The sequence below is a fragment of the Artibeus jamaicensis genome, unplaced genomic scaffold (genome assembly GCF_021234435.1).
Source record: "Artibeus jamaicensis isolate MK-2021 breed Jamaican fruit bat unplaced genomic scaffold, CSHL_Jam_final contig_558, whole genome shotgun sequence".
NCBI classification, from domain to species: Eukaryota; Metazoa; Chordata; class Mammalia; order Chiroptera; family Phyllostomidae; genus Artibeus; species Artibeus jamaicensis.
The window spans coordinates 1,559,016-1,576,409 of record NW_026521886.1 but is presented as its reverse complement, the minus strand read 5'-3'; the positions used below and the strand labels follow the sequence as shown (position 1 = coordinate 1,576,409).

General features: G+C 37.8%; 1 protein-coding gene and 1 long non-coding RNA gene across 2 annotated transcripts in view; one reads left to right on the top strand and one right to left on the bottom strand.

The window, feature by feature from the left end:
• The window catches only part of LOC128628165 (uncharacterized), a 30,165-nt gene that overhangs the window by 8,404 nt on the left and 4,367 nt on the right, over nt 1–17,394 (top strand). The window lies entirely within an intron of this gene.
• ADGRG7 (adhesion G protein-coupled receptor G7) overlaps nt 2,075–17,394 on the bottom strand; it is a 68,051-nt gene continuing 52,731 nt past the window's right edge. Inside the window, exons 13-16 of the mRNA XM_037160850.2 lie at nt 16,671–16,764; nt 10,435–10,590; nt 7,132–7,288; nt 2,075–2,767 (exon numbers count right to left, since the gene is read on the bottom strand). Of these exons, the coding sequence (XP_037016745.2) occupies nt 2,498–2,767; nt 7,132–7,288; nt 10,435–10,590; nt 16,671–16,764 (677 nt within the window). The 3' untranslated portion in view covers nt 2,075–2,497. The remainder of the gene's footprint in view (nt 2,768–7,131; nt 7,289–10,434; nt 10,591–16,670; nt 16,765–17,394) is intronic.

Sequence of the window (17,394 nt, the reverse complement as noted above, 5' to 3'; positions counted from 1 at the left end):
ATGTGCACAGACACAGTTCATTGTTGGAACCACGGAGCACATCCTGTGTGACTGCACTGCGACTTCCAGAAGCTTGTCCAGACTTTTCTCCATGCCCTGTGAGTTTTTCCTTCACTGATTTTGTTTTATGTTGTTTTGCAGCACAGTGAATACAACTGTGCTGAATCCTGTAAGTTATCTTACTGAATTATTGAACCTTGAAGTGGTCTTGGGATCTACTGATTTAGTTCTGTGTATCATTTATTTTTTTTTAAAAAAAGAAGAAAACACACATGACTAAATTCCTATGGGTATATAATTCTGTGTATATCTATCTCTTAAAATACGGAAGGATACACACCGAACTTATTACGATAGTTAACTGTGGGAAGAGAAGGAAGGAAGGGGAGAGGAAGAGCCTGGGTTTGGCAGAAAATGGTCAAAGGGAACTTTGGCTCTATCCAGAGTGTTCTTTTTCATTTATTTTTTCTTTTTAAGAAAAATATACACGTGTAATACTTAGGTGGGAAAAGTGTTTTAAGTTCATTTAAAAATAATTTAAGCCTGCAGTTAGAGTCACAGAATTTGAACTCTAAATTCTTCACCAGTCTTGCCCATGCCTTTACAAAGGTAGAGCCTCAGGCTTATGCCCAGAGATGCCAATGTCTTCCCTCAAGTCACGTAACTCATAGTTAGGTCCACAATTCCCCATCCCAAACACTTCCTAATCTGCCTGGCAAGTACTGTACCTGGAAAAAATACATTTGGTTTTTTTTTGTCAGTGCAAAGGTTCAGAAGGTCTCTACTGTTATATCACAGTTTCATAGCAGCTTATGTCAAAGTTCAGCAAATTATCAATGTCACACTTCCACGTGTAACAAAGCTCTACTGAAGGAAGATAAAAATTGGACTATAGGTCCCTGGGAAATACAGTTCAAAAGAGATAGGAGCATTAGATCATACCACTCTGCTTTTATTTTTCCCTCTTCTTTGTTTAAAACAAAAGATCTACAAAGCAACAAACAACAAATGTTGGAGAGGGTGTGGGGAAAAGGGGACCTTAGTTCACTGTTGGTGGGAGTGCAGACTGGTACAACCATTATGGAAAACAGTATGGAATTTTCTCAGAAAAATAAAAATTGACCTGCCTTTTGACCCAGCAATTCCACTGCTAGGATTATACCCCAAGAATCCTAAAACATCAATTTCAAAGAACCTATGCACCACAATGTTCATAGCAGCACAATTTACAATAGCCAAGAGTTGGAAGCAACCTAGGTGCCCATCAGTAAATGAATGGATCCAAAAATTGTGGTACATATACACAATGGAATTCTATGCAGCAGAGAGAAAGAAGGAGCTACTACCTTTTGCAACAACATGGATGGAACTGGAAAGCATTATGCTGAGTGAAATAGGCCAGGCATTGAAAGACAAATACCATATGATCTCACCTTTGACAGGAAGCTAAAGAATAAAACAAACAAGCAAACAGAATAAAAACAAAGACACTGAAATAGAGAACAAGTGGGCAGCGACCAGAGGGGAGAGGGAAGGGAACTTAAGGGGAAAAGGGGGGAGGGATTTTGAGGAACAAGTATGAAAGACACAGAGATGAGGACTGGGGGGGGGCGGAATGGGAGGGAGGGGGGCAGACCGGGCGGGGGGGTGGGGTGGGATGGGAGAAATAGATAAAAAAAAAATGTACTTGAAAAGTAACTAAATAAAATTTAATATTATAAAAAAATTAAAATAAAAATAAATAAATAAAACAAAAGATCTTTTAAGTGGGATTGTTTTAGAAACACAATCAGTATCTTAAAAAAGGGATTTATATTCTACTTCTACATTTTGAAGTTATTCACAAGTCAGGACTTTAAAACTATCTCTAAAGTTTGTATGTTGCTGTTGGTAGTATAAAATGATACAACCACGTTGAAAAACTGTTCAGCGGTTTCTTACCAAGTTAAATAGGTATATTTACCCTATGATGCAACAATTCTACTAGGTATTTCAAAAGAAAACACATGTCTACATGAAGACGTAGTATAATAGTGTTTATATCACTTTTATTCATAGTTTTCAAAACCCAGGAATGACCGAATGCCCATAAACTGGTGAATGCATAAGTGAAATGTGGTCTACCCAAACAACTGAATTTTTTTTGAGAAGAAGATGACACTTCTTCATGTGTAAACTTGTGGCCCCCCTTCTTCTTGAAACTTAATAGGTTGAGGTGTACAACATAGTGATGAAACATCTAAAAACTTAGAATTCCACCTCTCTGTGGGCTTGGTGGAATTCTTCAGCTCATTTAGATAAGAAATCTGTTGAATAATAGAAAAACTACCAGATCCATTATCCCTGATGATAATAAACAACAGGTTTTACCTGATTTTTAACTTTGAGTGAAATATATTGAGGGTGACTTTCTGGAAAGACTGGCTACTAAAGGAAGGAAATAGAAAAAGCAAAACTCACACAGGCTGACTACAAAGGACCACAAAAGGCAACAGTTTTACTGTGTCGGGGCTTCTGTTTGGTCACTCCCAGAGAGTGTCGTTTCCTCCTCCGTAACCACAGTTGGATCCAGCAGCCTGAAGTGTTCTTGTAGGGTTGGCCATGCCCTGAGCATGCTATACACCCTCACACGCAGCCTCAGCGGCAAGGGTACTGATGGCATCAACTTCACTCTTCTGGCGGATGATGACAGTGACTTCAACACTTTGGAAGCTTCATTCTGGAAAATGGACGTTCTCACAGTGTAGAAGATAAAAATTTGCAATCCCTGGCAGACAGAAAAAAATTCTTAATGTTAGAACAGAATCAGGGAATAGATTTTTTTTTAAAGATTTTATTTATTTTTACAGAGAGAGGAGAAGGGAGGGAGAAAGAGAGAGAGAGAGAAACGTCAATGTGCCATTGCCTTTTGCATGCCCCCTACTGGGAACCTGGCCTGCAACTCAGGCACTTGCACTGACAGGGAATTAAACCAGGGACCTTTTGGTGCACAGGCTGGCGCTCAGTTCACTGAGCCACACCAGCCAGGGTTCAGGAAATAGATCTCATTTCACCCTGCCACCTGCCTTTTTCTCGTTACTCACAACCCCTCAAACTTAATAAATTAAGTAGTATCTGTAGTTGAGTAGACGGTATTGTGCCTATGTCTGTTTCTTGATTTGGACAATATACTGGGGTTATACAAGGTATTATCATTAGGGAAAGCTGGACAAAGAGTACATGGGAGCCCTGTACTATTTTTGCAACTTGTATTAAATTATTTCAAAATAAAAAGTAATTAAAAATAAATATCCATGGATGTCTCCCAGTTTGGCACCTATATGACCCCAAGCTTTATAAGGATTTATTTCTGGTGCTGTGGTAAGATAATCAAAAGACTCTGAGAGTTTGACTAAGAATCAATACTTATTGGCAAGAGATAGATTAGTTCGCTGCACAAAGGCAGGAAGATTAACTTGACTGTCAACCAACAGGTGGTATGTAACTCATCTGAAGACAGCCTTGATGACACAAGGAGGTGTGCTTGGGGACTATAAAGGTTTCAGAAGGACAAAAGCGGTCATTGGCCATCCTGATTATTCATGGGAGGGGAAATTATTTTGGGAACATGAGAAATCTATTCTCTAGAAAAGCTGTTCTCTGTGGGGTATACCATATCATCTGACTTTTCCATAATTGAAATTCTAAGTCAAAGACAATGGTGGATAGAATTTTTGGTTGGACAATAATTAGGAAAAGACCTGGACTAAAAAGCATCCATGAAGACACTATCCTTGAAACTCTGTCTGAGTGGAATGCCAATATTTCTGCTCCCTAAAATTTCAAAGATGTTATTGGAAACAACAACAAAAAAGTATGGGTCAAAGTAATTATCATTAGCACAAAGATCAAACTGTGCTTATTAAGTAATATTTAAAGCACAAACAAATGTTTATTAGCATTAGAGCATTGTAAATCTAGAAGGAGCCTTACATGTAAACTAAACTAGTTATTCATACACTTTTACATACATAGAAATCACCTGGGGCATTTGTTTAAAGTGAAAATTCCTAGTTCTTACCCTGTAGACTGACTGAGAGGTGAGGCTGCCCAGAAATCAGTATTTTTTTATGTACCTGACATGACTAAAATTTAAAAACAAAAGCTGTACGGGGACTTCCGCCAAGAAGGAGGCGTAGGTGGAAGCACTGTGCCTTCTCACACAACTAAGTTTAAAAACAACAAAGTTTTAGCAACAAAAACACAGCCAAACCACAGAAAATTGAACTACATGAAAGTCTGACAACAATGAACCCTTCAGCCAAACCGGTAAGAGGGGCAGAGTCAGCAGCAGAGCGGGGTCAGGCAGGAAAGATCCACCGGACCTACCCGGCTCGAGACCCAGGTATGCCAGCAGCCGTGGGCAGATCCCAGGTGTGGAGAAGGCGGTGGACCCACTGAGGGCTGATCGTGGTCACACATTCGTACGCAGATAAACCAGTGAGGGAGCTAGCAGTGAGACAGACTGCGCAGGCCCCAGCTGCTGGAAGTGGCAGAGGGAACCGCCATTGTCCCTCTGTGACCCTGCCTCCACATACAGTATCACAAACAAGCGACATGGGTGGCCCCGCCCTGGTGAATAACTAAGGCTCCGCTCCTCATACATAACAGGCACAAACAGATCAAAACATGGCTCAAGAAGAACTCAGAGCCCCAGAGCCAATAAATCTAAGTGAACAAGAAATTGCCAAACTTTCAGATGCACAGTTCAAAACACTGCTGATCAGGATGCTCACAGAACTGGTTGATTTTAGTCACAAATTAGAGGAACATATGAAGGCTAAACTAATTGAAATAAATGGAAAGGCACAGGAAACCAATAGTAATGGAAAGGAAACTGGGACTCAGATCAAAGGAGTGGACCAGAAGGAAGAAATAAATGACCAAACAGAAAAGGATGAGGAAACAAGAATTCAAAAAAATGAGGAGAGGCTTAGGAACCTTCAGGACATCTTTAAACGTTCCAACATCTGAATTATAGGGGTACCACTAGAGGAAGAGGAACAGCCACAAGTGGAAAATTTATTTGAACAAATAATAAAGGAGAACATCCCCAATCTGGCAAAGGAAACAGAATTCCAGGAAGTCCAGGAAGTTCAGAGAGTCCCAAAGAAGTTGAACTCAAGAAGGAACACACCAAGGCACATCATCATTACATTAGCCAAGATTAAAATGAAGGAGCAAATCCTAGAAGCAGCAAGAGCTAAGGGGACAGTCACCTACAAAGGAGTTCCCATCAGACTGTCAGCTGATTTCTCAAAAGAGACCTTAAGGCAAGAAGGGGCTGGAAAGAACTATTCCAAGTCATGAAATCCAAAGACCTACATCCGAGATTGCTCTATCCAGCAAAGCTTTCATTTAGAATGGAAGGGCAGATAAAGTGCTTCTCAGATAAGATCAAATTCAAGAAGTTCATGATCACCAAGCCCTTATTATATGAAATGTTAAAGGGACTTACCTAGAAAAAGAAGATAAAAAAGATGAACAGTGAAAGGACAGCAAACTCACAGTTATTAAGAACCACACCTAAAACAAAAGCAAACTAAGAGGACAGGTAGATCAGGAGCAGAACCATAGAAATGAAGATCACATGGAGGGTTAGCAACAGGGGAGTGGGAGAAGGAGAAGGAGGGAGAAGGTACAGAGAATAAGTAGCATAGATGGTGGGGAGAAAATAGACAGGGAGAGGGCGAGTAGTGTGGGAAATATAGAATCTAAAGAACTTACGACACATGGACATGAACTAAAGGGGGGAATGTGGGCAGAGGTGCACACAGGGTGGAGGGGAATGAAGGGGGAAATGGGACAACTATAATGGCATAATCAATAAAATATATTTAAAAAATAAAAATAATAAAAAAATAAAAGGTCCTCACAAAAAAAAATTTAATTAAATTATAAAAAAATCAATAGACCTATCCTCAGGTAAGTATGAAAAAAAAGAAAGTGTGATATGTATTTTATAAATAAGTTTATAAATTTATATTATATATATTTATTATACATATATAAATAATAGATTACTATTCAGCCATAAAATAGAAGGAAATTCTACCATTTGCAACAACATGAATGAGCCTGGAGGGCAATGATGATAAGTGAAATAAGTCAGTGAGAGAATGACAAATAATGTATGGTATCACTTATACGTGAATCTTTTTTTAAAAAGCCAATTTCATAAAAAAAAGAGTAGAATGCTAGTTGCCAGGAGCTGGTGGGAGGGGAAATGGGATAATGTAGGTCAAAGAGTGCGCATTTTCAGTTATAGGAGAATAAGTTCTGAGGGTCTGATGTAGAGCATGGGGACTCTAATATGATATTGTACACTTGAAAGTTGCTGAGTAGTTAAGCATTCTCACCACAGACTCAAAAAAGTTAACTACGTAAGGAACATGCACAAAGGACCCATGGATGAACACAATGCTGGGTGGGCAGGATCGAATGTGGGAGGTGGGGTGCGTAGGGTGGAGGAGGGTAATGGGGGGGAATGAGGACAATTGTAATTGAACAATAAAAATAAAAAATAAGGTTAACTGATGTGGATTGTTAATTATGTTAATAATCTTGGTGCTTATTCTACAATGTATAGGTATATCAAATCATGACATTGTACACTTAATATATATGATATTTGTCAAGTATTTCCAATGATTCCTCGATAAATTTTTTAAAGAAAAGATCATAATTTTATAAAATTTTTTAAAAAGAAAGCAAAAATCCAGCCCACCCCACATGGATCCAACTTCAGCAGTAACTGTAACACTGCCCATACAACCAGAGTGAGGAGCTGCTGTGAGAAGCGTGCTCCATGGGAGAAAGGGAAAAGAAGCATTTCCCGAGCTATAGGCCTGACAAAATCTCTTCTGCTCAGAGAACAGGGACTAACGTGATGCAGCCTTATTGCAACTTATTCTGTGGCACTTCAGCACATGAAAGAACATATTAGGTAAGTCAGAAAGAGCTTTCCTTTGACTTCCCTCAAAGGATTAAAATAGACTCTCCTAAAGGTACAAAGCAATGACCTTCAGGAAGTTTTAAAAGGAGAAAACTTTGAACCAGGGTCTGCTCCTTTCAGACTAATTCACGCCATACCTGAGTAGTGTTCAAAAGGCAGAATATGTAGCTGAAGATGATCCTGATGCTGTCATTATCAGTTAGCATGAAGTATGCCAGGATCCAGGTGACCCCAAAAACGACTGCAATAGATAATGTGCTAAGAATCTTCTTTAGCGATGAAAACTTTTTCGTGCTGGGTAAGAGAAAGCAAGAAAAAAAATGAGGTTCATTCAGTTTTTTTCTTATTAATGCTATTGTCACCCTACTATTGAGAATATATATTCAGCTGCCCACATATACTATTCACTTAACAATATTATGCCTCTGGTGGGAAAATGATGTTAGACCTATGCCCTGCTGGACACAATTTGATTTAGTAAACTTTATCAATAAATACAGTGATACCTATATCAGGCATAAGCAGTTCCTTTAATACTTACAGGCAAATTTCACAAAGAATCAATTATTTCTTTGGAAGAGAATTTTATTTTAGTGATTATTACTACTGGATCAGCTAGTGAGAAATCATTTGGGGAGCACCTGGAACCCTCCCATGATGTAGGCTGATATGGGAATGAAAGGTTATTAAAGTGCAGTTATCTTCTTCCCTTGACAGTGAGACAATTACTAATATCTCACTTTGACTAGTGAGACATCAGCAACTGTTCAACAAGCAGAGGCTTGAAAGCATTTTTTTTATTAGAGTGTGCCTTCTCTTATTGTTCTTTGGAACCCTGAGACTATTGTGTTAAGAAGCCTGGACTAGTTTAATGCAGAATGAAGGACCACATGGCACAGAGATGAGTTTTCCCCACTGATCAGCTACCACTCAAGACCAGCCATCCACTAGCTACAGGCATGAAAGTAACTCATCCTAGATCATCCATCCACACTCAAGCCAGACAAAACCAGGATAACTACCCAACCAACACACAAACTTATGACAAACAATACGGATTCATCATTCTAAGCCATTAAGTTTGGGGATGGTTTGTTATCCATGAAAGCTAACTGATACATGGAAGATAACTTGTTCAACAGCTAAATTGTAACCTGCTTTTCATAGTAACTAAACCAATTTAAGAGCTATGTGTTCTCAGCCAAAATTTACAAAGACAAATCCAGTTGATGACTGAGGCCAAAATGACAGTTTTGTATAACAGAAATATAACCTAATTTGCAATAGGCTGAGAAGACTTCACCAAGATCTTTCTGAATTTCTAATACAACATAGGTTTCAATGATGATCACTGATAATATTTCTCTATATTTCCCCTGTAATGGACTATCATTCAAATAGGAAAGATGATACTACTCTTGATCAGTAAATCACATATTTAAGATGATATTTCCACTGATGATAGTAGTTTTCACCCATCTCTTCATACCAAATGAATTCATTTGAACCCACAAAGCTCACAGATGTGCTTATAGTAAGTTACTTGGGCTAAGTGGAGTCTTACAAAATTACAGCTGAATTCATAGCCTCATTAGCACCGTGTTTCAACCAATTTGTACTGTGGGAGGTTGCGGGGAGGGTATACATATTTAGTAGTTTCTGTTTTTCCTCTGTCCAACTGAAACCATATGTATATATATTGTCATGCTTGTTCAGGTCAGAAGGAATATATGAAGGAGAGAAGCAGTTCCACATGAGAACTGATAAACCAGAGAGCAGGTGCCTCATCTGCAGGAAATGTGGGCTTAATGTTTATGTCTTTTTTTTTCAAGAAAAAAAATATTTTAAGTGAAACTCCCTATTATTATATGTTTACAAGTAATTAAAAATATGTCCATTATGTGATTCAAACAACACATGTAAAACACAGCCTATAGCTATTAGTTCATAAAATGAAAATACAGTTACCAACTTCTATTCATGACCCTATCATTTCTTTTTTTATAAACAATGATATTTTATTTCAGAATAATGCCAAAGTTTTAAGGCAAATACCAAAGATGCAAGGGAGCTCTAAAAAGATAGCTTAATAACATCATTATTGAAACAACAAAATAAAATTGTTAACCAATTTATTGGTTCTTAAATTCGTCAACCCTTGCAGTCTAGATTTTACATGTTCTCATAACTTTCATTATATATCTATTTAAAATACCCATACATATAGGTAAAATATGCTACACCTATATAATGCAGCACAGATTGTTTCAATAAAATTCCGATAACAATATAACATAAAGGTAACTAGACATTATAGGACTAACAAAAGCACCTCAGTATTCTTGGTATTAAAAAAATCAAGTAATTGCTTAATATTTACAAAATTTCCTTCAGTAATCACCTTTGTGAGGAAAAACAAAGATAACACACAACCCTAGATTCCATAGAGTAATTAATTTGTGTTATTAACTTGCATAATCAACTCAAGGAGCAAAATTTGACATGCATGAAACAATAAATGAAAAATGAACAACTGAATGATGGAGTTTCATGAGATAGAGACCTCAGTGATGGCCACTGAGGTGGAAGAGGAAGAGGAGGAGGGGATGAGCTGGAACTGAACAGAAGGCCTGGGAATAGACTGGGCAGTCCATCCAGGGAGGAGAGGGATAAATGGGTAAAATTGAAAAATGTCCATTTATTTTTTTCTCCATTTTAAAGCAAATACAAAATAAATACCAAGATTAAAGAACAGGACGACATAAAAAGCTCAAGATAAATGCCTCTGAAATGCTTGTTCTTAAGGATGCAAAATCCTTTATTGAGGGATTTGCTTTCATTTTAGATAAGCACAGATTATCTGATTTGAAGAAATATTATATTGCTTTTCAAAATTCAGGTTCTGAAGTTGGGTCATGTTTGTGTCTTGGTTCCACCACTTATTGACTGTGTGAGTTACTTAATGTGACCACGTTCAAGTTGTACATTTACTTGTAAAACAGAGGGAAAAAGGAAGAGTGCCTGCTTTTCCAGGTTGTTTGAGATAAGTCAGAAAATTCATGTAAAATATTAAGTGCAATGCTTAGCACAAAACACAATCTTAATAAACAACAGCCGTAGATTGGCTTTCCAAACACAGGCACAACCCTACCATTTCTTTATTCAAATCTGATTTACTGAGTATTTGGGATGACTGTTTCAGGTGGGCTCATCAGCACAGCTGTGTGTTGTGCGGTGCAGCAGACCCACATGTGTTGCTGATGATGAAAAATGGGAAGACCCACTGTCTGAGACAAAATTGAAAAGTCTGTTCTGTAAACTCCATGCCCCTCCATTGTCCCAGAGTCTGCAACTTCCCTGGGAAGTGTGGCTGTATTCCGGTACTTAGGGTGTTTGCAACGCATCATGTCTGGTAGCCTCCCGTTCACTGGGAATCTTACCTTGTCAGATTCTTGTTATTTTTCCACAACACTTTGACTGTAATGACAATAAATATAACAACATTGATGATGAGGATAATGGTCACAGGTAGAATGAGTGACCACAACAATGGACTTCTTATAAAATCTTTGCCATCTAAAACTGCCAGCCAGCAGCTGTGGAGAGAAAAGGAATTATTTCAGAAGACCAAGAATGGTATACACGTTTCTCCTTGTTATTATCATTATTGACATTCACTTGCCTGAAAGAGAATATCCCTTTGCAACCTATATATTTGAGATGATATGCAAGATTCCAACCTACTAGAAAAAGGAAATGTATTGGTTCTGCCATATTCCTCTGCGAAACAGTATTGGCTAGTGGAGAGAAAATGGGCTTTTGAGTCAGGCAGTCCCAAATTTAAATGTCACTTTCTTATCATTTACTAGGTGCCTGAATTGAGGCAAGTTATTCTTTTGTTTTATTTTTTAATATGTAGCACATCTAGATGGCTCAAAATTTAAATGGTGCAAATATTCATAGAGAGACAAGCTCCCCTCTGAAAATTATCCATAGTCACCTAGTGTCTGTCTCCAGTGGGTATCAATGTTTCTTGTGCATTCTTTCAGATTTAGGCTGCGGATATACCAGCAAATTTGTATTTCTCCCCTGATGTTCAAACAAATGATGGCATATGATACTTCTATGCCTTACTTAGCAACATACCTTGGAGATCATTCCATGGCAGAATATAAAATGATTGCCTTCATTACTTTTCAAAGCTACATATTATTCCATTATTTTGTTATACCATTGATTATTTGAAATCTTTTCTTAATTGGCATTTTGAAAGGTTTAATGTTTTAAAGTGTTTGAGTAGTTAATTAACCTCATTGCCTCAATTTTTGTTTTGTTGTTGCTATTTTTGGTGATGGTATGGTGGTGTATCCTTCTCATTGGTGAAGTGTGATAATCATCTCCTGGCATTGTGGTAAGAATTAATTCATCAGAGTATGCTATGTGCCAGGTACTATTCTAGATAGCAAAATATTAGCAGTGAACAACAACAACAAAAAAATCCCTTCTTTTTTTTAAAGGTTTTATTTATTTATCTTTAGAGGGGAAGGGAAGGAAAGAGGGAGAGAAATATCAATGTATGGTTGCCTCTTGTGTATCCCCTGCTGGGAACTGGCCTGCAACCCAGGCATGTGCCCTGACTGGGAATCAAACTGCCATCCTCTGGTTCACAGGCCTGCGCTCAATCCACTGAGCTACACCAGCCAGGGCACAAAAATCCCTTCTTTATTGAATTTATTCTTTCACAGAGAAACAGTTATAAAACTAACAAATAAATGAAGTACATACAATTCAGATGGTGACAAGTGCTGTGGAAAAAAAATAAAGCAGGTGATAAGGGTATGTATTACTGTGTGGGGGTGGGGAGGAGAGTTTATTTTAATATAGTGGTCAGGAAAAGCCTTATGGGGGAATATGATAATTAAGCAAACGTTTGAAGTAGATGAGGGTGAAGGAGATTCCAGGCATGGGAAACAGCAAGTGTAAAGGACCTGAGTTGAGAGCTTACGGAACAGCAAAGAAACCCGAGTGGCTAGAACAAAGTAGGTAGATGGGATTAGTGAAAAGATGTAACTTATGTCAGGCCTTTGTAGGTGACTGTATGCACTCTCAGCAAGAAAAAGAAACCTGATATAATGTGTTATAATTCTTTAAAAGAATTACTCTAGCTACATGCAAAGATAAGAGAAAATGCATGCAAAATAGGAAATCCACTAGGAGTTAATTGCAATAATCTTGTGGTTTGGACCAGGGGAAGAGATGTTAAGAAATAGTCTGGTTCCAACTAATTCAAAAGAATATAAGCACCCCTATGTTCATTGCAGTGTTATGTACAATTGCCAAGATTTGAAAGCATCCCAAGTGTCCATCAGTATATGAGTATATAAAAAAGCTGTGGTACATTTACACAGTAGATACTACTTGTCCATAAAAAAGAAGGAAATCTTACCCTTTGCGATAGCATGGATGAACCTGGAAAGCATTTTGCTAAATGAAATAAGCCAATGAGAGAAAGACAAGTACCATATGATTTCACTCATATGCAGAATCTAATGAACAAAATAAACTAACAAACAAAATAGAAATAGACTCATAGGTAGAGAACACACTGACAGCTGTTAGAAGTAAGGGGGTTTGTGGGACTGGGAGTAAAAGAAAAAAACTCATAGATGTAGACAACAGCATGGTGACACCCAAAGGGAAGAGGGCAGAGGGAGGTAGAAGAGGGTACAGGGGGACAAATGGTGATAGAAAGACACTTGGGATACTAAATATATGATGCAATTAAACTGATGTATTATAGAATTGTATACCTGAAACCTATATAATTTTATTAGCCAATAAATTCAATTTATAAAAAGAAAAATATAGTCTAGTTGCAGATAAACAAGGTCTGTGGGGGGGAGTCCGACCATTGTTATTATAACGAGAATGGTTTACATGACATCAGTGTAACCTGGCAGCCAAGGAGAGTGGACTGAAATGTGCGTGCATGAATAATGATGACTTCACTGTACTAGTCAGTGGGGGCAGCAGATGCCATTGACTGATCATGTGTATTGTGTGGCCATTGCATTCAAAATGAGTAAGCAAGTAGAACAAATTTGTAGCAAATTTTATATTAAGCTTGAACATTCCTCCATGGAAACTATTTGGATGATTTGAATGATTCAGAGGGCCACAGCTATGGGCAACTGGTGATAGGAAGCTTCATCATGACGATATGGCCACTGATGCATTATGTCTCCTGCAGAGTTTTTTGGCAAAACATCAAATCACCCAAGTGACTCACCCACCTACAGCCCAGATTTGGTGCCCTGCAACTTCTGGCTTTTCCCAAAACTAAAATCACCTTTGAAAGGGAAGAGATTTAAGACCATCGATAAGATTCAGGAAAATACAGCAGGGTAGCTGATGGCAATTGGGAGAACTGTGTAAGGTCCCAAGGTGCCTACTTTGAAGGGGACTGATGTCATTGTCTTATGTACAATGTTTCTTATATCTTGTAATCTTCTCAATAAATGTCTATTTTTTTAATGACATGGCTGGATACTTTCTGGGCAGACCTTGTATTTATAAGTAAAGCAAGATGATTTATTTTATTGGTAGGTTGGATGTGAGATGTAGGAGAATTAAGGATGACTCCAAACTCTTTGGCCTCAGTGCCCAGAAGAGTGGAATTACCATTAACTGAGATGCAGAAGATGATGGGAAAGGCAGGTTTGGGAGGGAAGACCAGGAGAAGTCTTAACAGACAGCCAACTGGAGATGTCAAGTAGGCACTTGGGTATTGATGTAAGGAGTCCTGGAATATATTTGGCATTCAATTAATATATGTTTTCCTTCCCCTATAGGTAAAACATTATTATACTAGTTAGAGGATTTCTAAATTGTTTTGCTTTGGACTGTTGTTATAATTTAAATTATGACAAATCATATTTCTAATCTAAATGATCTTCAAGAAAACTGTAATGATGTGCAAGTCTCTGCAGTGAATTAAAAAGCGAAAAGGAGTGTCTCCAACCCATTGATACACAGACGAGGCCCATCCTTAAATAAAATGGTGAGAGTGAGCAAGTTTATCTTCAGGACTTCTGTCTTCCCTTTCCTTTCATCTGTAACTGGAGAACAACTCTCCTGTCCTCCTCCATCTCACATTTCCCTACACAGAAGAAATGAGGGCACTTGGCTAGAAATTTAATGAAATCCTGAGGAAAAGCACTTTCAAATCTCAAGGAGCTTCTTTGGTAACCAAGAAAGTGGCCATCAAAAGTCTTAAATGAAAAAGATGAATACATTCCTTCTCCAGGCAGCCTAAAGAAACACAGTTTAAAAAGAAAGGAAACGATCAAGGAAGAAAATGAATAATCTAACTCTACTGGATAAAGGAGACTTGCAAATTATGAAACAAATAGACAAGTATTTATCCATATCTGTATTTCCTGAGTTGTTTAAACTTTAGTTGATAAAATTTCTGAGAATTACTACTTGCACAGTAGACACGTGTGTGTGTACAAATGTCTGTACGATTCCTCAATTACATAACACTGGTGGGGTGACCTGGAAGGGGAATAGATATGACCTTGGATATGACCTAATGACCTTGGATACCCATGGTGATTAAGAAGCATGCCCTAGGAGGGCACTCCTCCTTACCCCCTCCAAACTTTGTAGTACTTGGAGAGATAATTATACTGAATTTGCTCTCACAACAGCCTCTCCCTTCATTATCCTTAATTTAATAAACTTGGATTATAATAAATAGACTGCTGAGGAGAAAGAATGATCCTACTGTGAGACTAACCCTTGTAGGCACAGAGCAAGATTTCTAGAGTTGAGATTGGAGAGTCACATGGTCAAGGTTGAACTGAAAAAGAGCTATGGACCTGAGGTCTGGAGAGCAGCATAAGTGGATCTCAGATGAAGAGTTTAACTCCTGGGGACTTTTCTGTGAAGCACAGCATGAAGAGAACTTTAGCAAACGCAGCATATAGTCAAATAATAATTTCTTGTGATTACCCCAACCCTTCAGAAAAGTCTGGAAACAGCTTATATGATGGCAGTGCAGAGAACTGGGGGACAGAGCAGGAAGGAGGAACATGGCCGTGCTATACCTACCCCTTAGTTAGGTCCTTCTGGCAAAGAGAGCAGTTCATCAGGGGAACTGGGTCAGGGGTTTCAGGTATCACTGGCGGAGCAGGGAGCAGTGGGGGAGAGCATGAGATGTTGAGGCTCAACTACTGGGAGGATAACTTAGGAAAACCAAAAAAAGTCCCTCTTCTTTTTAAATAAATCCTGAAGGAACGTGACCTTTGATGCCTGTGTATAGGTGGAACGTGGGGGATAAGGGTTCAACAGGAGGCAGATCTTACACATCCTTTCCTCTCTTCCCAGCTTCTGTTATCAGTAACCTGGTGTCTTCCCTAACATCTAATATTGTACTCAGGAAAGAATCTGCTCTTAATTATTTATAGCTAAGTATGAATAAATTTAAGAGAGTAGGTATCTTTCTCCTAAAGGTTTTTATAGGGGCAAGTCTAGCCCTGTGCCTGGTTTGGGGTAGAAAATAAAAAATGTGATTTGAACTGAAATACCTCTCCCATGAGATACTTGCATCTTATCATGATCTCTAATTGTAAAATTCAAAATGTAAAACTCATTAAAAGATAGTTAACCCTGATGAAACAGAGAAAATAGTCCTTGAAGTATTTGGCTTCTGAAATCAAATGAGACAGATGTCTCGCATTCTACAGCTAGGTGTGGTTAGCCCTGGACATAGGTGAGCACCCTAACACCACAGCTTTCCCTTGTGGGTACCTGCACATTTCCAAGAGTTTTATTTTTACTTGAATTGGTCTGGATCTTAAGGTGGAATCCAAGGACAAGAATGGTTGCATTATAAAATGAGAAGGGAGGATCAATTAAAGAGCAGTTGTCATTCAATAGCAGAAAAACATGTAAAAAGTTTAGCTCAACTTTCTTCTCTTCCTCCCCACGTAAAAAGCAAACACCATACAGTCAGGTGCTTCCATTAACAGTTAGTTAGTTATTCAGGCTGGAGTCACAGGGAGAATGTGTTATGTGCAGTAAATCATCGTGGAATCTTCATTATAATCATACAAACATAGATTTGGCTCACAAGCATGGATAGTGCTCTTCAAGATATGAAATGTTTTCACATCTGTTTGACATCCCTCACAGTAACCCCTGAGCAGGTCTATTACTATTATTGTTATTCCCATTACTAGATGAGAAAACTAAAAAAAAATTACTAAGGATTATACTTACTTTGTCCTATAATTTTTCAGACTTAATAAAAATTAAATTTAATTAAAAAGTTCAAATTTATAAATTTAGAAGGTAAATACTTGCTTTACCAAAGGATTTATCATAGGAAATTTTCATGTCATCATATTGAAAATGTAAAGTGTTCTTTGAAAATTTGAAACACCCACTTGGAGTATGACAATTATAAAGTAAGGTGCCTATGTACAGTGACACTTGGACTCAACATCACTGATACTTAAATTATAAATAATGAACATTAAAAAATATAAGCTCATATTTCTTTTTTTTCAATTTTAAAAGGAAATCTTTTTTTTTATAGTTATTCAAGTGCAGTCATCTTCGCTTTCACCCCACCTCGGGCCCCCGCCCCACTCCTCCCTGCTAAACTCACATCTCTTCTTGCCGATATTTTAATTCCCACTCTGAGACCGGGTTCTGAGAAAAAATGATTCCCACTGTCACAGCCACCACGACAGCCGGGACTCCTAGGTGATAAAGGGAGACGCTGAATTAATAATTTACCCAAGACTGGGATTAATTATAAAAGACCATGAATGAATTATACAACTGACCCTTTTCAGAATGTATTGTTCTTTCCACTATAGACAACATATTAAATGATCCTTGAGATTTAGGTTAACAGTTTTCAAATTATTTTTCTTAAAGAGTTGCTCTAGTTGTCTTTATATAGCATTTCTTTTAAAGTTGGTTATTGATGTGGCTAAAAATGGCAAACTTGATGGTACAAAATCAATACTCGGAAATCGATAGCAATTTTATACACCCATAATGAATTATATCAGAAAGGGAACTAAGAAAACAATACCATTTACTGTTGCAACAAAAAAATAATGTACCTAGGAACAAATTTAACCATGGAGGTAAAAGCCATCTACCTGGAAAACTATAAGACATTGAAGAAGACACAAACAAATGGAAACATATGGATTGGAAGAATTAATATCATCAAAATGTCCATACAACCCAAAGCAATTTATAGATTCAGTGCGATTCCTATTAAAATACCAATGGCATATTTCACAGATCTAGAACAAATATTCCAAAAATTTATATGGAACCAAAAAGACCTTGAATAGCCTCAGCTATCTTGAGAA